Raw genomic sequence first — 18,325 nt, forward strand, 5'->3', positions numbered from 1 at the left:
CATAATTTACATGATTCAATACTTCCGGGCCGATAAACGAACATTGTTTAGATGACTTGTTACGTTACGTCAGTAAAATACAAAAGCTATCTGACTCGGCTCCCCTAACCCGTTTCCAAATTTATATACATCGCGATCATTAATTCGGCGATTTTAAAGTGCCATCGAAGATTAGCAGTATAAGGAAAATTATAATGGCATTTGCCAAATACCAAATTTGTGTCTTGCTATCCGTTTTTATGTGTTTATTTCAGGTTTCTTTTTAACATTGATGTTATACGTTTTTTTCCTATTCCTAAATGAAATGGTTTCATGTAATTATTAGTGTGTAAAGTGAAAATAAAATAGTCATTTTGCCATCAATAGCTGGTAAATAAATTAGTTTTTGCACATTTAATTGTCTTTTAATTTTCATAAAAAAGTTGATAAAGTGGCATCTTCTGACGTCACAGGCGATCTTTCCAACTCCATTTGCTTCCTTAACTCCATTGGCTATGCTACGTTTCCATTGCGCATGCACATCGACGTTCCCTTTCTCATCGCCCCCTTGTGGCGAGGAGGCAGGTAAAAAATCAAAACAAAAGAATTTCGTTTCCGACTCTTGATGCAGTACCCCGCTTTCGCATCAAAATACCGAATATTTTTAATTCATTTGTGACGGTGTCGCTTAATCGTGCTGAGAATCTCACAGACCGCAGTCTTCGCTTTCACATAGAGTTGTCATCAGTGTTTTCCATCGCCTCTACGAACGAATTTCCCAAAGAAGAACGCCGTGATCGAACTTTGAGTGCGTGGAACCTTTGAAAACCATCGCGACGATCTTTCCGACTTGGTCCTCCCCGGTGGTGATGTAAACACCACCCCTCACAGACGTCTGGACTTTTTCGAAAAGCATTTTCAGTAAAGAGCCAAACCTGGCTACTGAAATTAGATACAGGATTGGTATGAGACTGATTCTAAAGAAGTTCATCATTCACACATCCTCAGATCACTTCTCAGAAGAGCAGGCGATAAGAGTGTATCTTTAGTTTTACCCAGTTTTGCTTTTCTTGTACAAATTCCAAGTAGAGAAGCAGGTGAGAGCTGTGTATGAACTACTCTTGTTGCTTCGAAAGTGAAGGAGAATTAGGGGCTTCCAGTGAAGAGGGGATTTTTGGCATTGTAAAGGAACAACCTTTGAAGATGGCTTCCAAGCCAAGCTTTGCAGAAAAGGAAATTAAGGATGAGGCTAGAGGTAAGTTACGGGTCTATTAGTTACAGCACAACCAACTGATATAACAACTTCTGATATGACCTACATTAAGATATTATGTTATGGTCATTAGAAATTTTAGCTTGAGAAACGGCAATAATCAGTTAATTAATTGTAGGAAACTGTCTTTTTAAGCTCTTCAGGTACTGTTGCATAAGGTACAAATTTTCTCTTCTTAACAACTGCCTGCTCTATGGAGATGATTGCCTCATACTTCACAGGCTGTATCAAACACATTCCCAAATTAAGTTAGTCACACTCATGACTCATTGCAGATCTTGAACCCACAATTGAGCTTTTGTTAAACCCTTGAAATTATTGTTGATCATGGAAAGAGCGAACCATTAGTATGTCAACCAGATCTCTGATTAATTCTTGTACAGGACAATACCTCGGAAATACATGGGATATGTTGAAATTTGTAGATTAGATGCATCTGGAGCATGTAAAACACCGAAAAATTAGAACTTCAAATTTTCTTTCCATTCAACCAGCAATCTCTGGCAGTAAACATCAACCACCCCATAAAGCAATTGCTTGGAAAATGGTTTGTGATGTGAACTTCGTGGACAATTCTCTAAAGCATTCCACCGACAATTACTCATATTGCAGTTGTTAGTTATGATTGCAGTTACCACTTCAAATGCGAGTTTAAGTACTTTCTTCCTTTGCTTTAATTAACTATCAGATGATAATGATATTTGATGAGTGCTCTTCCTAAGTGAGGAAATTGCCCCATAATTGCATGAATATCTTCATTATGCTTTAATGATTTTACTTATACAGCAGACAACAGCTTTGGGTTTTTATGGTCTCTCAATTCCATTATAGTGGTCTTAAAAGCAATTCGTTCGGGCTGTTTGCTGTTGCCTGAGGGGTTGTGCTTGCGACACGGAATTGCCTCTCTTTCTTGTGCACTTGTCTTAGGGATTTCCACAGATTGGAATTGTTTTTCCATTCTGGGCTACCATTTATGAACGTTAAGAGACCGCGTTAATCGCATTTTCTGAAGAAAACTGATTTCGAAAATACGGAAGCAGAGAAGAGTAGACCGAACTGAGCTGCTGGATTAAAAACTGAGGTGGTACCGATTCGTCCCGGAGTAAATCTCTCCAGGATATTTCTCGATGAAGTTTCACCGAAGCATTTGTCCGAGCTTCACTGGCGTTACGATCAGGACAAGGATGAGATTCGACAGTACTAACCCTCGCTCTGCGAGAAATCATGGCCGCTAACGGTGATACAGGGATGCGACACCGCTGGAGACTTTCCACCTCGACGGGTGGGGTACTGCTGACGTCATGCTTGTGCTGTCCTAGTGGCACTTTGTCAACATTGGGCGAATGTGGGGGCCAAATTTGTGGATGAAAGAAACGAGAAGAAAGCGCAATAACGATTGTCAAGGGTGCAAACCACTGTTTGTGATAACACCACGAAAACTGTCGTTTGCGAAATAAACGAAGGGCCTGCGAAGCCCTTCCTCGCAATAAAGGTGTGAAATACGATACTTTTCGTGGGAAGAGAAAAACTATTTCCACCCACGAAGGCAATTTCCCATTCCGCAATTTATTACTTACCCCGATTAGACGAGTATTTATTTTTAACTTCCCCTCGATGCGCCCGAACAATTTCAAGCAGTTTTCGGGCTGCGCCCTGTGCTTTCCCCGTGTCGGTCAGCGGATTCATTTGATCGGCACTCTTATTTACTTTTTGTCGTAAATAATCCGGCGCCACTGAACGGAAAATACCCCGGACAAGGAGTGGCGGCGAAGGGTGCAACGTCGCGGGGCTGATTTGAAATTCTTTTCTGGTTTAAGGCTAATCGTAAAAACACGATGAAGCATTACAAATCATCATCGTCATCATCACCCCCCTCCCCCCATAGGGGGTGCGGAGATTTGACAGAGGGCAAATTTGTATTCTCCTCGAGGTTGAAGTTGAGCGCTCGTCAATCGAGTTAAAAAGGATTGATTTAAGGAGCGAATGGAGCCTGATCGAAGCGCTTGAGAGCCCCACTGGGCTGTTGCCCTCCTCCACTGGGCTATTGCCCTCCTCCACTGGCTTTGAGGTCTGGATAGTTAACGCGAAGTGTGCTTTGCGTTTCAGGAACTTTTTGACGTCAGATGGCGCTCCGAACGCAAAAGTTAGCTGCCTGAATTTACTCGTTTCGAAGAAACGAGAAACGTCCTGTATACGATTTCCCCCGTTGTAAATTTAACTAATAAAATTGAAGTGAGTTTCCCCAAATTAACACGTAAATTCAGTTTGAAACATCCGAAGACGGACAATGCGCCCCGCAACGTCACATCGACGTCCATTTTCACGGCAATCGGCACTAAACCGGCAACGGAGTGATGGCGTTGTGGTCGATTAATTCACTAGGTGGATAATGAATAACCCGCAGTCGCGTCGTCATCAACCTTTTATTATGTGTTTATGTGTGTACCGGGTGTTCCTTGACGGCGTGCGGATACTTTAGGGTGGGATTCTGCGCGAGACAGTGACGATGCATCGTCATGTAAGCTGTGTTCCGGAACGCCCCGTTGCGATGATACAGGGCTGCAAAGTTTAAGAAAAATATGGAAATTAATGAACATCTCCGAAACCGCTCGAGATGTCTCGATGAAGTTCGGCATGCAAAGGGGCCATCAGTCGTCATGGGTTGGCGCCGCAATGGAATACGAATTACAGTTTAGTTCGATATTTTCAAAGAGAAAATAGTGGCGCGCCACTGTTTTTCGTCAAAGTAAAAATATTAAAAAAAAAAAGGAAATTTGTTGTTGTCATCGAAATATCTCAGGCGGTTTCGGAGATACCAAGTTCCGTTTTCTCCCCGAAACCTCGTCGCCCCGCGTTGTCGTGACGGGGCACTTCGGGACATGGTTCACCTGACAATCCGTCGTTGCCGTTTCACGCAGAAACCCACCCTGAAATGCTCGCACATCGTCGAGGAACACCCTGTGCATAAAGGCGAGGAAACGGGCCTCGCGTTTCGTCGAATGCGGCCGACAAAGGCCATTTCGTCCTCCGCTGGAATTTCGATTGTTGACCCGCATGCTGGTCAACGCGGTGTCCACACGAACGATCTAAATACTTTGTACCGGTTTCCACCGGGTCGCCACTGTATAGTGAAATTTCGAAACAACACGTGCGCTTTGTTATGTTGGGTGGGAATATACGGGGAAGCGCCTTGAAATTGCGTTTTGGAAGAGATTTTCGGCTATTTTTGGACCGGACTTTGTCCCCGATTAACACAAAAAAAAGTCCTCTCAGACAATTCGTTATTGGAGCAGGGCGCGGCTTTCCGGCACAATGCCAGAAAGCTTTGCACTTTACTCCCCGAAATACGAACCGTAAAGCGTGCTATTTCGACCGAGAATTCAGTAATTAATTCATCATCTGGATTATCTATCACACAGCGTTGTTTACGCACCAAGAGGTCATCTCTGGTGATCTATTCAGAGAGATCTTTTTAATTCCGTTTTTGGGCTTCGGCTCGCGGTTAGCACCCAGTCGTTAACGCACACCGCCCCCTTAACTACTTAATCCAGATCTCCTTAACGGGTTCTCCGACTTCGCCCGTTACACCTTCGCCTGCAAATTGGGCGCTAATCTAGACTCCAATTCTTCAGAGTTGAGAAATCGCCTCAGATTAGACGCCTTGTTTACGGACATGATGCCAGCCGCTTGTCGCCAGTCGATAGCCCCCGTGGATTCTATTAAATCTTTCCTCCCCTCCGAAGTTTGTTTTTCTCGTGGAGTTACCCTGATTAAGAGTCAGGATCGGCTGACCGGGGGTCAAGAACCTGTCCGCACCTCCGCGTGCTGACCCCTGGGTGCCTCCGAGTCTGAGTAGCCACCCCCGATGGGGGGTGGCAGAGGTGACACGTTCAGAAGGCAGGAAGGTGGACGGTCGGTGGGTGAGACCAAGGATTGCCTAGGCGCGGCCCCGCCGAAGGGACCACCTGTTGCGTCAGCAGCTCTTCGGCCAAACGCCACGGGAGCGGCCTTAGAAGGTCGAGACGAAATGGCAAAGGGGTCAAACGTCCAGGGATGACCGTACACGTTCGAATGCCAAAACGCAAAGAATGGGGGAGAAACGGCAAACGCGCGGGAGCAACTTCCGTTATCGAGGAAAAAAGCAAAAGTTTCTGTATACAGGGTGTGTAGTTAAAATGTGAGTGTTTTATTTCCTCTAGGCAAAATCGCTAATCCGCGGCAATTCGTTGAACGGAGAAATGTCCAGCTTCGTGTCCCGTGCCTCCACTAAAATAAAACAACTCATTTCTCCTAAAAAATTCCAAAAAATCGCCATACAGGTTTTCCTATCTCGAAAATGGCTACTTCACCAACGAAACACCGAGAGGCCTTTTCCGTTCAAAATCCGTGGAATCGATTATGAAAGAAACATTCGTATAAATACATTAAAAAAAAAGTCAGTGGCGCACCGCTTTTCCATCGCAAACGTCCCGCTGAACGGCGGCGCACGCGCCACTGATCCAAATGGAAATGTTCCGCCTCTTCTGGAACGTGCACGTTCATGCCACCGCAGCGTGTCTCAGACCGTCTTTGAAACATATCAAAAAATAAAAAGCAGACGCCCTGTATCTTGGAAACGACGCGACTTCTGACCTAACTTCGTCCGTCCTCAATACTGATTTTTATGAGCTCTGCGTCCCCTGAAAGTTGTCCGTATGTTCGTGAAACACCCTGTATATGTACGTCAAGATTGGTAACAGCACGATGCGGCACGGACAGAGGATTCAAATCGGACGCGGGGAGGCGCGTAGCCATCGCGAAATCCTTCTTGATTAGACGGGGGGGGAAGATTTACAACGGGACCGAAATAACTCAAACAAACTCTAGATGTCGTTGAATGCGGCCGGCAAGAGGGAGGGGGGGTCAACTACGATCAGACGAGTTGAGCGGAGAGTAGCTACTGGCACTCCTCCCCGATTCTGGCGATGTGCCCCTCGGGGATAGTTCGGGAGTCGAAGACGACTCTTTCGTCTCCAATGGTGAGACAAGTGCCGTGCCGACTCTCTTTTGAAGAGAGTCGGCTCGCTCAAGGGCCGATGTGGCGGCAGCAGCGGGTCCTCTCCTGAGTTCACGCCCTCCGATCGGCCCACCTTTAGACTCCAATCAGGGTTCCCCGATGACGACAGACAATCTCAGCGAGATCCAAATTTAGTTTTGGTTACTGTGGGACCTCATCATCGCGGCGCTTTTTCACCGCAAAAGAGACGTCATGAAATAATTGGACTGGGTTCAAGAGTTATTTCTGGTTTTATTGGTCGCTTTCCCAAAACCAAATTTCAGGTTTTCGCATCACAACGGAACTCGCCGCCGCATTTTCCCCGCTCGATTAGGGCTAGAGTTCGATGCATCACTGCTGCGCGTCGACCTGGACACGTCGATCAGGCGCAATTAGCCATTGGACGTTTTCTTAGATACCTGGACGTGCGGAGTCGAAGGATTTCGTCGTACACTTCGTGGCAGCTGCTTCACTCGACGATAACGCTCGATATTTCTTTTATCACGTTTTATCCACTTCCACCTGCTCGAAACCCATGATGAATGGGCCACTCGAGGTCCTACGTATTTAGTTTTTTCCAATACGAATCGGACGTACCCCACGACCACCGAAACACCCGTTTAAGTAGTAACACGTTACGCACGTAAATATCTCAGATACATCACGCTCTCACACAATCATCACCCTCTACATAAGCATTCCCCACCTCAACCACTATCGCATAATCGCCAATAACAAAATATAACGTTTAATCAACAAAGTACATATGAACAAATTATCGGTACGAGAAGCCAGTGTTGCTCTGACTGTTAATATGAACGGTCGTTTTATCGTTACAGGCGCCCAGTCCGACCCTGCGCCCAAGAAAGGGGCGCTGCGACAGTTCAGCCCCCTACTGGTGGCCATGGTGGGGCTGCCGGGGCGCGGCAAAAGCTTGCTGGCCAAGAGATTGTGTCGGTATTTGAACTATACCGGGGATTCTTCGAAAGGTAAGATTCGAGAGTTGGGGGTAATACGGGGTTTGTTGTCCGATTAACGAGGAAACGTCACCTGTGACGTAAGAGCAATAGGGTTCGCAGAGGGAAACGAATGTGGACGCAATGGCGAACGTCGCAACGGTGGACTTGACCAAATCGCGGTTGATGGGAGACGGCTCTATGCGGCGCTTGCTCCCGATGGTCGTCGGGTTGTACACTTTTACGCCTTCGCCTCGATATCTCGCAATCGGTGTGTGTCCAACCATTGATTATGGGCTTAATTGGTAGCCCCGCTGTACACAACTATTGACGTGAAACAGAGGATTCCTTCCACGACAGTTAAGCGAACATAGGCCCGCGAACGTGTAGTCGGGACGTAAAATGAAGACGCCTCTAGTATCGGCGCAACAAAATTGATTGAGCAGTTCTCTAGTGATTTGGGAACATTTTCGGCCCATGTCGCCTCTGTTAACGGACGCTCGCGCGCAAAATTCTGGCGTCAGCTTTTCGCTGCCCATTTACTGTTAATTACGCTCGATGGTAATTACGGCAATAGCCACTCGTTACACAATTGTGGTCATTACTAAATATGTTAATGTGATCATAAACAATACACAGAAGTTACGTTTTCCCCTCATACTCGATTCAAGGTCTGCAATAGGTGCCGTTCTCTAGGCGATCGTTTTGCTATCAGCCCGAACCTCAGCCTTCTACCGAATTAGGCAACCTTGGTATAATTGCCCCCTTAATTATTAATTTTATTTAAAGACACATTACGTCATCGTTCGGCGGTTTAACTGTGTTTTTTGCCGACCTTTTCCTGCGACCTTAAAGATTATCTGAGCCGAAAACAGTTCAAAAAGCTCCGGTTTAGATGTAACTATTATCAGCAAGTTAAAGCAGAAAGGCCAGTAATGAGTAAAACGTAACGAATGTGCGATTTCGATAGTTCTACGGGGTCAGCTAATTGAATTTGTAATTAGCGATCGATAGCGCAAGTTTTGTGAAAAACGAACCAGAGCTGGCCGGATTGATGGACTGTGATGAAATTTAATGTTTTGATGACGGTCGATTTTTTTCAAGACCGCGCGTAATAGATCCGGCGAGGCAGGCCCGACCGGGGCGCACCAAAATTCGATTTTTTCCTTCGCATTCCGGCGCTTCGACGTCGACAGGGGCATTCAAATCTCCCGCCCCGCATTCTCGTTCGCGTAAAATGGCCGATTTCCCTCGCCGGCCAATAGAAATCGACCGTTGCCCCGGGCGGTCTCCTGCGCTCGCCGCGCCACGGCAGATGCGCAACCCCCGACGCAGCACGCGTGTCGGGTTGCTTGCGTTCAAATCGTCAAAGCGCCCATTGCGAAAATTTCGCCTCTTAGTTTCTACCACGGGACTACTTATTTGGTTCCCAAACATTAAAATGAGCAATTTTCCCCCCCAACAGTGTACGACATATCAGACTACCGTCGCAAGCATATGAAGCAGTACGCCACCCACGAAATGTTCCGCGCAGACAATCTACCGGCCTGGCGCATCCGCCAGCAGAGCTTCCGCGAGGCCTTAGAGGAGGCTTGTAACTGGCTGGGCCAGCCTGGACACCAGGTGGCCGTCCTGGACGGTCCCAACGTGTCCAGGGTGCAACGCCAAGACATCTACGACTTAGCCCACGGGCAACTGGGCTTCAGAGTGATGTTCATCGAATGCGTCTGCGAGGACCCCGTTTTGCTCGAGAGGAACTTCAAAGTATGTTTTAGTGCTAAGCTGTCGTTAAAGGCCGCTTATGATGTCGGTGAATTTCCAGGAGATACTGCAATACAGCGCTGACTATAGAGGCATGGCCACAGAGCAGGCACTGAAAGACCTGACGCACAAGATGGCGCATTACAAGGCCCAATACGACTCGCCCACTTTGGGGAGTCTGTGGGAGCTGCCATGCCCCATGGTGAAGTTGCTGGATGGGGGGGAAGGTGGGGTAATCGCCCATGGAGTTACCGGAGTGCGGGAGGGGAAGATATTGGCCTACGTTTCGACTCCGAAGCCGTATCAGCAAACGCTCTACTTCAGCAGGGTGGGTGCCCGTAACGCAGCGTCAGCACGGCGGGAGACGTGAATCGGACCGACTTTAAGTAACCGGTGCGCGCGCGTCTCGGGGACGGCTATTATTAACTCGAAATGCAGACAATTCGGAGCCGGCTTCTGGTTTATTTGGGCTCTCGAAGCTCGAGATAAAAATATTGTCCTCGTCAACTGTGCCCTGCCTCCGGGGCACACACCTAAGTTCCATTCCCGCGTTTCGCTCACGCGGCCCTTGTGCACTGCCGCACATGACGACCGCTGTGTAATGTTATTTATTTGAATTGTCGGAGATAATTTTTCAAAAAAGCCGTACTAATGCGGTACTCAAACGGAGCGGGCAAAATATTTGCTTTCCTGCCCGATAATACGTGCATCGTTTGCACAACAAAGCTAGTCGAAATAGGTCTGTTATCGTCGGAAAATAACGAAAAAACTTGTTTTGGGAGTGTGACAAATTTCAATCTAAATTAAAACGGATCGTTCGGATTTTCCCTGCGAATGTGACGTTGATTCGATGGAGGATTGGCTGCTCGCTTTAAATATCTGCGAATTATCAATCGGCGAAAGTGAGATTGAAGCAGATGCGATGTCGAATGTTGCTTTAAAATTTTTACGAAGACTAACGCGCATGTCGGATTTTACACTGTAAACAGCGGAATTCTAGGACGCATCGCGCGATAATTCATCCCGTCGTAAATACAGGTCGGAAAAGTATGGGAGACGTTCTCCCCTCATTAATACATGTCAATTGATTACCGAAATGCAGCAAGACAAACCGACAAGGTTGCCGCTGCCGGGCCGCACCTCCGCCCTCCCATTTCCTCCCTTTGCTTTTGAGTCCCGAGGAGACTTCCCGATCCAAAAGGGGATTCCCCGACACTGGGCAATCTAACGGCGATGGCAGTGGCAACCTCCCTAGATGGGCGTGTCGGCTTGCCCCTCACGTCACCTTATTGCTAACCATCAATACCATACTACCAAAACCTTGTGAGCTACCAAATCTCTGGCGTGATACGTTTCACCTCGGAGACTCATCGCGACGGCGAATCGCCCCCCAACCAATCGAGATTTTGACAAAGGAATTTCTTTGCAGCACGGAGAGAGCGAATTCAACGTTGTCGGACGCATCGGGGGCGACGCCCCCCTGTCTCCCAGAGGACGCATGTATTCCAAGTCTCTGGCGAAGCACGTTCAGGCCCTCAACTTACCGTCCTTGCAAGTGTGGACGTCCACTCTTCAGAGGACCAGGGCTACGGCTTGCCACATCAACGCTCCGCAGCAACACTTGCACGAATTGGATGAAATTTGGTCGGTACGTACGACTGAGAGGGGAGAAAATTTGAAATTTGTTCCCCGGCGAGTGGTCCCAAACGGCCAATTCTGTCGGGGTTCGATGGTGAGGGTCGGAATACTTGCGCGCCCACCAACGCGGGCTCTGCTAGTTCTCTGTGACTTCTGTGGTATTCCGCCCGGCCCGCGGTACCGCACGTAGATTCCCCGAAGGTCCGCATGACCTGAGCGTTTTCTATTTCTTTAGGATTTTATTGCCGCACAAGTGCATGTAATAAACGTCTCAAGTGTAAATATTTTGTACCCAGAAAAGAGATTTATGAGGATTTGCGATTATCGTCTTGTTATTAGCATGTTTGCAGCCAGCGGTTAAATTTAGCCGGTTCTGACGCCGTTTAATCTCGATAATAAGTATATTTTCCGTATTTTGAATGTTTTCGTCAGCTCAACGCTCAACGATGAGTTTTTTTTAAAATAAATTTCACGTTTTTCCATTTCCGATTGTACGGCGCTTCGTTTAAAAAATTTCTATATGACAAAAGGGCCCTCGGGACTCGCAAAGAAAGAGCTGGAGGAGCCCTGTTCAGGCCTTACGTTGAGTCTGCTGCTGGCGAAGCGACAGTGGAAGCAGCAGTGAATTTAGTCAGTCAAATTCGGGGCGACGCATTCTGAATATTGACCATCTTTTTCTCCCCCAGGGCGATTGCGAGAACTTCTCCTACGAGGAGCTTCAGGAGCGCTTCCCCCGGGAGTTGGCTCTACGCGACAGGGAAAAACTGAAGTACCGCTACCCTCAAGGGGAGTCATACGTGGACGTGATGCAACGTCTGATTCCCGTACTCAACCAGTTGGAATGCGAAACCAACGTCCTGACAGTCAGTCATCAGGCGGTACTGCGTTGCGTCTTGAGCTATTTCCTCGAGACTCCTCCCGAAGAGATCCCGTATGTGCACGTGCCGTTGCACACAATCATTAAGGTGAGTAACTGTGACGCCGTGACGTGTTGTTTATCCGGAGAAAAGCGAATTTTTTGTTAGTTGAAAGAATTTCGGGGAAACGCTAGGTTGCCAGATGTATGTTGGTTATGGCTCTGAACCTACGCTCTGCCTGCAATTGTCAATACGATACTTGTCAGAGAACAAAAACTGCGCCGATTGGCAAATTTAGAGTGCGATAGTCCTTGAAACCTATGTTTACAGATCACTCTCCAAGGTTTCAACTACAATATGGAGACCATCAAGATGCCCATCGAATGCGTCGATACCACCAGGGCAAAACCGGTCAATTGTTCGGAAGACCGCACCACAGAAGATGCACTGTTAACGCTTCCAGCTCATTTCGACTCTATGGCGAGCCTCAAAGCCAACGTGGCAACATGCACTTAACTGGCCGATTAGATGAGCTAATTAGAGTCAAGCGACCATGCACAATCGCCATTTTGTTTTTCCCTATTGAGACCAACGATCTAGAAAAAAACAGATGGAGCAATGTTTTTTCAAGGTTTGTCTTGTCTTTTTGACGTGACGTGAAATCGGAGGAGGTGATGTCGCCGCGACACGTTCGCGTCTCGTGCACGGCGCGCCGTGGTTACGCAGTGACGCCATAAGAGTATTAAGGTGTGGACGCCCTCCAAAACGAAGGATAAATTTTAATGGAATGCCGGCGGTTGTTGCGACATCCAGTCCTTCTAGATCGTTGATTGAGACGAATTTCGTGAGTTTGTCTTTAAATATTCGGAATGTTTTTTTTCTGTATTGTCAAATTAACATTGTTGCCTATTGTAATGGCGGGAATTTTCGTTAGTTGATTGCAAATAGCGGAAGTAATGAGCCGCCCGTGTAATACTTAGTTGGTGTATTTTATCGCCTTTCGAGGCTGAAGATAATCTAGGAAAACAAGTAACGTCGCTAACCACGCTTCGGTACTAAATTTAGACAACATTTAGCTGCAATTACGCGACTCAATTTAGAAAGGTTAACAGCAATTGTGCTTCCCGAAGTATCGGTTAAACTCAGAAGCGTCTGCTAAAAACAAAAAAAATAAATAAATAAAAAAATAAAAAATGCCCGGGGGAAGTTCTAATGAGAAAGTGGACACAAAAATGGGAGCGATGGTCTCGTTTTTGTGCGAAGCTTTACCGCGCTTTCTTATTAAGTGGACCCCTGTGATTTAGGATTAAGTGTTACGTGTTAGAGCTGTAGAGAGTATATAAGCTTTTTCGAATATCCAGACTGATTATCGTGAATTAATTTACGTTGTAATTTAACCATATCCGATTGTAAGCCGAAGGCGGTTTTAGAGAAAGCGTATATTGGTTAACATCACGGCAGCATCCTTTGGAGTCCTTGAAAGCAGTTTCGTTAATTAGATTGTTCTTGTGCGAGAAGGTTTTGTTCTGACATAAGCTGGTTAGGAAGCAGTCGCTTTACCACGAGATCAGTTCCTTGAGCAGAGGATCGGTCAATAATCGTATTTCCGTGTAATTTACCTTTAAGGTAAAGTCGCCCGAATGCTAATCGATACAGTGGCTTCTACCCACCCTCTCATATCGCGGCAAATTAATCTTGAATGTTTCTTCTGTTTCTCAACGCATGTAAGTTAAAATTAACTGTGATTTACCTTATAACTTTTTTTATTTTGCCGACTGGAGCTTATGATTTTTCGATTGCAATAACAATAACGGAACCATTTTGTTTCGCTTAAAGTTCTGTTTTAAGAATAGGGAGAAATTATATATTTAGTACCTATGAGCGTATTAAAACTGTTGTATATTGATGTGTATGGTTTTGTTTTTCTCTCTGCCTTGTCCGCTGCGCCAAGAGCATCGCTCGAAATTGCGGGAAAACGCGCAATATGTTTTGGCAACAGTAGCTCAGCCGTTACCCGACCGTGCTGCGGTGGCAATGAAGGAAAGCTGACGACGCTGTTGGGAAGTCCTCGGGGAAGGCCCTTTGAGGTCGATTCGGACGAATCTGTACGCAACATGCCGCTTCCGCTCAGCGCGCACGCGCGAGCGAAAGGCGAAATTCCAGTCTTGTGGGAAGATTGAAAAAAAACACATTTTTAAAAGTGATAAAAACTTTATTTTTGTCAAAATTCTAGTCCAACAAAAATTTTATATAAAAAAAAACATATTTAACATAATTTTATACACAAATATAGAAAAATAATATTAAACACAGTTTTCCAATTATTTTAGAATAAATTACCTTAAAAAAACACCAACCGCACACAGAAACAAATTAACCCAATTACTTGTATACAATCAGCCTTAGTTTTCCAAAAAAAAAAAAAAAAATTAGTCAACTTTCACTACTCTAGCAAAATCGTCGTAATTCAGAAAGCTTAGTATAGGTCCATTTTTAAAGTGAACTTCCTGGTATGATGACCGCCAGCTTGTCGCACCTATGTACGTGTTTAAAACCGAATTTTTGCACGGCCGATCTCTTCTTTGCACGGACGCAGCTTCAAGCACACCAGCAATTCACTTCAAAAACGAACGGTTCCATTCGGATGCCTTTGAGAAATCAAACTAGAAACTCTTAAACAGTCCACAGATAAACCCAGGCCTATACTCACGTCATGTCATGAATGAACTTTTGCTTGTCATGAACTTGATAAAATTATTAAAATAAACAGAATCTGAAGTCAAACTTTCCGCAGAAACAATGCAAAATTATAAGTCGACAACACAAAAATTAAGTATTTTAGGCTCACACTCTTCTTCCAGACAAAGTGAAGAGACCATTCCCTGGTTTGAAATGACTTTAGACAGCAATTTTATTGCAAACACACATCAGTTGCCACAGCCCCTTTTTTTGCTCCTAAACTTTTTACCTAAATTCGTAGATCTGTACAGAATTTTCAGGCACATGGGTAAGATTTAATGACTGGAACCTGTAGAATAGAACCAATAAAGCTTCACCTAAAATCCCTGCAAACCCGAACCTACCATTCTGAACTCCTATGGTAATAGTATCCTTCAATGGAAGCTTTTGATTTTTGGAAACATATGTAGTAAAACCCTGCAAAGGAGGCTCCACTAATGTCCCGAATTGTATGATCAGGCACTAAAAAGTGCTCTTTCCATCGCATGAACACATAGTCTGTGTCAGCTAATTGGCTGTAGTCGAAGTTGTCTGAGTTAAAGGTTTTTATGTATTGGTTGAATTGTGAGAATTTAGACTGGAATGTTAATTTGCCAAGTTAGTTGATGATTTAATATAGTGGGGTAGCGCGTACCCAGTGTTTGCGGTCCACTTCTTCGTCAGCATCCCACTTCCGGGTCAAGAAAGGGTACTTCTGGCTTATAATCTCCCCATCGAAGAAAGTTGTCAGTTTGGGATACTCTTCAGTGAGGCCATTTATTTGCAAGTACCCACATAAGTAGGAATTTTCTTCATCTACATGCTGCGTCAAGAGGAAATTTTAAAAAGCTGTCCGCATTTAGATACGCAAAACTTAAACTTTCCCTTGACTCTAATAACCTATATTTCGATTTCTAAACGTTTCTAAAGCGATTTGTCGAATAACAAAGTTTTCAGGGACCTTGATCCAGAACTGCCTTTGCTTTAAAGAAGCAGCTACAAAGGTGCTTACCTGCAAAACCACCTCAACTTCATAGGAATTCCCTTTGCTTTTCTGGAACCCTTGAAACTTAGATCCATTATACAACAGGCTTTTGGTGATCCCTGGTTGCTTGGAATTGGCAGGCGGAGGCAAATTAGGGTCCACCCTTACGGGCATCCTCAAGTCGGCTGTCTGCGTTTATTCCACTGATAGTTTCGGCCCTTTTTCGATTTAAAATTTTGGAAAATCTTGGACGATGACAAACAGAATAACCCAACAATGGCGTTCGAGATAACGAAAGTAGAAAATTCGAGTTCGAGAGGAGTAGGCAGGGTGCGTTCGTGTCACGTGTCGCACTAAAAAAAATTGCTTGCGAAGGCGATCCGGAGTATCTCTGTCTTGGCCGAAATCCGTTAGTTGAACAAAGACGGAATTCGTACCTGGCTGGACGAACGTAATTTCTTTTTATATCTTTTGTTAGATATTTCACAGTGCTAAGTGTCAGTTAAGTCAGACGTCGCGTGACGTCACTTTTAGTTGTTGAATAGTTTGTATTTTTACTAAATATTTTTAAAAGTTTCTCAAACTCAAAAAAACGCATTAAACATTTGTTATTTAGATTGTTAAGTAAATATTCACATTACAAAATGGTAAGCAACTATCCGCACTTGACACTCCATTGATTTTTTCCATAATAAAGATCAAATTCACCATTCATAAAAGCAAACTGTGTCACACCCATAGTATTTTTGTATTTAAATATCCTACTTGGATTTAAAACCTCATCTGTGCCCCCCTCCTTTCATTTCGTGCATATTTCAATATTACTAAAATTTTGAAACCGATTTGTCCAATCATGAGTCATGCAATACTCCAGAGGAGCCTTTCAATAACTCTTCAGATCTCGCCTGCAGCATATAGGCCTTCAATGCAATATGCAGCAGCAACATTCCTTGCAGTGCACATCATTCACTTATAGAGCATTCTAGTATAGAACAACCCAAATTGTTTAGTCATCGGAAGCCCTAAATGCCCAGAGGTGTAGATCAAGAGCATGTTAAATATTACAGGCCAGTTCTGAGTCACACACATAGAGATATAACATACATGTCAACTATTCCATAATCAATAAAGATTAATTTTTGTATTCTCCTGATTTGCGTTAAATCACCATTTTTTTTCCGGAGTTGGTGATGTAAACTTGTATGGATCATGTAGCGATATGTCAAAACAGTTGTCACGCAAAGAGTAGGAGAACCTCCCTAGATAGATAATCATTTTTTTCCTTAGGGTGACCAATTTGATTGCGCTTTGGACCTTATGCGAAGACTACCCCCACAACAAATAGAAAAGAATCTGGGTGATCTCATAGACCTAGTCCCCAGTTTATGTGAAGACCTTCTCTCCTCTGTGGACCAACCCTTGAAAATTGCCCAAGACAAGGAAACAGGCAAAGACTACGTTCTATGTGACTACAATAGAGATGGTGATTCTTACAGGTCTCCCTGGTCAAACACCTACTATCCCCCACTCGACGACGGGCAGATGCCTTCTGAACGTTTGCGAAAACTCGAACTGGAGGCTAACCACGCTTTTGATCAATATAGAGAAATGTACTTTGAAGGGGGTGTTAGTTCGGTGTATTTCTGGGACTTGGACCATGGTTTCGCTGGTGTTATATTGATTAAGAAAATCGGAGATGGGAGTAAAAAAATCAAAGGTTGCTGGGACTCCCTGCACGTGGTAGAGGTGCAGGAGAAGAGTTCCGGGAGAACGTCGCATTACAAAATGACATCCACCGCTATGCTGTGGCTTCAAACCAATGAGGCTGGGTCGGGGACTATGAACCTGGGGGGCAGTTTGACCAGGCAAATAGAGCATGACGCGCCGGTTAACGAGAATAACCCTCATATCGCCAACATTGGACGGATGGTCGAGGACATGGAGAACAAAATCCGACACATCCTGAAGGACATTTATTTTAGCAAAACTAAGGATGTAGTGAATAGCTTAAGATCGGTAAGTTTAGGGATTTTACGGTGACCGTTTACCTGATCGTGGGTGGGTTTCTCTTTAGGTCCAAACGTTGACCGAAACTAGACAGAAAGAAATCCTGAAAATTGACCTCGCCAAGGCTTTGCAAGCAAGGCAAAACAAGTCTGATAATTGATGTTTCCAGGTGGTTGAGATAAACTATGAAGTGAGTGAGCGCAGTTAATGCGCCTTCTTGCAGCGGGCGCGACGAGGAGCGAATATTTTGCCTTTATATTTTTATTTATATATTATTATATTTGAGAATGTTTCCGATTAGGGTAATGTTAATATTCTTTGTGAAATACTTACACAGTTGTTTTGGAATTTGGTGCTACATTTTACGACAGATTTTGCGTACAGTAATTGCGGTCGTTTTCAGTTTTCTTCAGCTCAAAGTTTCTAGTTTAATGCTGTATAAGTATTACTCCGATATAGTAGAAGAATCATTTGGTTTCTCAAGTGGATTATTTTAATAAAAGCTAATATTAACAACTACGAGGCGTCACGGTCTCTCTTTGGACCCACAGCTTGGCCCGATGATTCGTGAAATTCAGGCGTCAAGTTTTCCCCCGTTTTTCTTGATAGCTAAGATCGCTATGCGTACAGGGTGTTTTACGATAGCATATCGATGATTCAGGGAGCGTATCTGCGGACGATTCTAAGGAAAAAGTTCGTTTGAATGTGGGCGCGCTTTCCCCGTTCTTGCTCGAAATACGGGGTTTTCCCAATAAGTTCGCCGCGGCGTTAAGTGTTTTTACGCCGTTTCAGGAATGTAAAATAGACCTAAAGACGCGTCGTTCGAGGGGAAAACAATATGTTTTCTTTCACCATTGGCGTGCCCGTTGATTAAAAAAAAAATAAAAGTAATTTTCCGAATGCTCACGTTTCTCTGAAAAAATGTCTCTTGAATGGTTTCATAATTGTTTTCATGGAAAAATAAAACGTGCCGATCTGCAATCGATAAGTCGCGTAACTCACTCGTTGCGTTCGACAAAAAGTGCAGCAGGGTTTTTCACATGGCGCGCGCCAATGTCCGAGAAAGAACCCGGGCGTGCGTGTGGGGGGCATTTTCAACACCCTATTCGATAATTG

At 44.9% G+C, this 18,325-nt stretch overlaps 4 protein-coding genes across 5 annotated transcripts in view; 3 read left to right on the forward strand and 1 right to left on the reverse strand.

The window, feature by feature from the left end:
* The window catches only part of LOC136340231 (short-chain dehydrogenase/reductase family 16C member 6), an 89,096-nt gene extending 87,610 nt beyond the window's left edge, over positions 1 to 1,486 (forward strand). The window contains exon 7 of the mRNA XM_066284133.1: positions 1,474 to 1,486. The gene's annotated coding sequence lies outside the window, so the exon portion shown is untranslated. The remainder of the gene's footprint in view (positions 1 to 1,473) is intronic.
* Positions 551 to 13,411, forward strand: LOC136340225 (6-phosphofructo-2-kinase/fructose-2,6-bisphosphatase-like). 2 transcript variants are annotated; one of them, XM_066284121.1, is made up of 7 exons: positions 552 to 1,234; positions 7,127 to 7,276; positions 8,709 to 9,007; positions 9,066 to 9,332; positions 10,434 to 10,652; positions 11,329 to 11,607; positions 11,830 to 13,411. In XM_066284121.1, exons 1-7 carry the CDS (start codon positions 1,090 to 1,092, stop codon positions 12,013 to 12,015), a joined length of 1,545 nt encoding a protein of 514 aa, XP_066140218.1. In that variant the 5' UTR covers positions 552 to 1,089; the 3' UTR covers positions 12,016 to 13,411. The 2 variants fall into 2 exon arrangements, with proteins under 2 accessions (XP_066140219.1, XP_066140218.1); XM_066284122.1 differs by lacking the exon at positions 7,127 to 7,276 and having other exon boundaries at positions 551 to 1,234.
* Positions 13,412 to 13,690: 279 nt separating this feature from the next.
* On the reverse strand, positions 13,691 to 15,508 carry LOC136340239 (glucose-induced degradation protein 4 homolog). Its single transcript, XM_066284150.1, has 4 exons — positions 15,230 to 15,508; positions 14,873 to 15,040; positions 14,583 to 14,815; positions 13,691 to 14,527 (listed from the first exon to the last, which is right to left on the reverse strand). The coding sequence occupies exons 1-4, from the start codon at positions 15,374 to 15,376 to the stop codon at positions 14,464 to 14,466; spliced, it is 612 nt and encodes a 203-aa protein (XP_066140247.1). The 5' UTR covers positions 15,377 to 15,508; the 3' UTR covers positions 13,691 to 14,463.
* Positions 15,509 to 15,695: 187 nt separating this feature from the next.
* Positions 15,696 to 17,728, forward strand: cpb (F-actin-capping protein subunit beta). The gene is made up of 3 exons (XM_066284148.1): positions 15,696 to 15,849; positions 16,490 to 17,218; positions 17,277 to 17,728. The coding sequence occupies exons 1-3, from the start codon at positions 15,847 to 15,849 to the stop codon at positions 17,367 to 17,369; spliced, it is 825 nt and encodes a 274-aa protein (XP_066140245.1). The 5' UTR covers positions 15,696 to 15,846; the 3' UTR covers positions 17,370 to 17,728.
* The last annotated feature ends 597 nt before the right edge of the window (positions 17,729 to 18,325 follow it).

This window comes from Euwallacea fornicatus, chromosome 7, assembly GCF_040115645.1.
Source record: "Euwallacea fornicatus isolate EFF26 chromosome 7, ASM4011564v1, whole genome shotgun sequence".
NCBI classification, from domain to species: domain Eukaryota; kingdom Metazoa; phylum Arthropoda; class Insecta; order Coleoptera; family Curculionidae; genus Euwallacea; species Euwallacea fornicatus.

What these genes read in the sequence shown, in the direction of transcription:
- LOC136340225 (XM_066284121.1), top strand. Translation starts at nt 1,090, where the DNA reads ATGAACTACTCTTGTTGCTTCGAAAGTGAAGGAGAATTAGGGGCTTCC. An exon ending in AATTAAGGATGAGGCTAGAG is followed by an intron (nt 1,235 to 7,126) that starts GTAAGTTACGGG and finishes TTATCGTTACAG; the next exon opens with GCGCCCAGTCCGACCCTGCG. An exon ending in CGTTGCACACAATCATTAAG is followed by an intron (nt 11,608 to 11,829) that starts GTGAGTAACTGT and finishes CTATGTTTACAG; the next exon opens with ATCACTCTCCAAGGTTTCAA.
- LOC136340239 (XM_066284150.1), bottom strand. Translation starts at nt 15,376, where the DNA reads ATGCCCGTAAGGGTGGACCCTAATTTGCCTCCGCCTGCCAATTCCAAG. An exon ending in AAGTGGACCGCAAACACTGG is followed by an intron (nt 14,816 to 14,872) that starts GTACGCGCTACC and finishes TTAACATTCCAG; the next exon opens with TCTAAATTCTCACAATTCAA. An exon ending in TACCATAGGAGTTCAGAATG is followed by an intron (nt 14,528 to 14,582) that starts GTAGGTTCGGGT and finishes TCTATTCTACAG; the next exon opens with GTTCCAGTCATTAAATCTTA.
- cpb (XM_066284148.1), top strand. An exon ending in TAGTGAATAGCTTAAGATCG is followed by an intron (nt 17,219 to 17,276) that starts GTAAGTTTAGGG and finishes GTTTCTCTTTAG; the next exon opens with GTCCAAACGTTGACCGAAAC.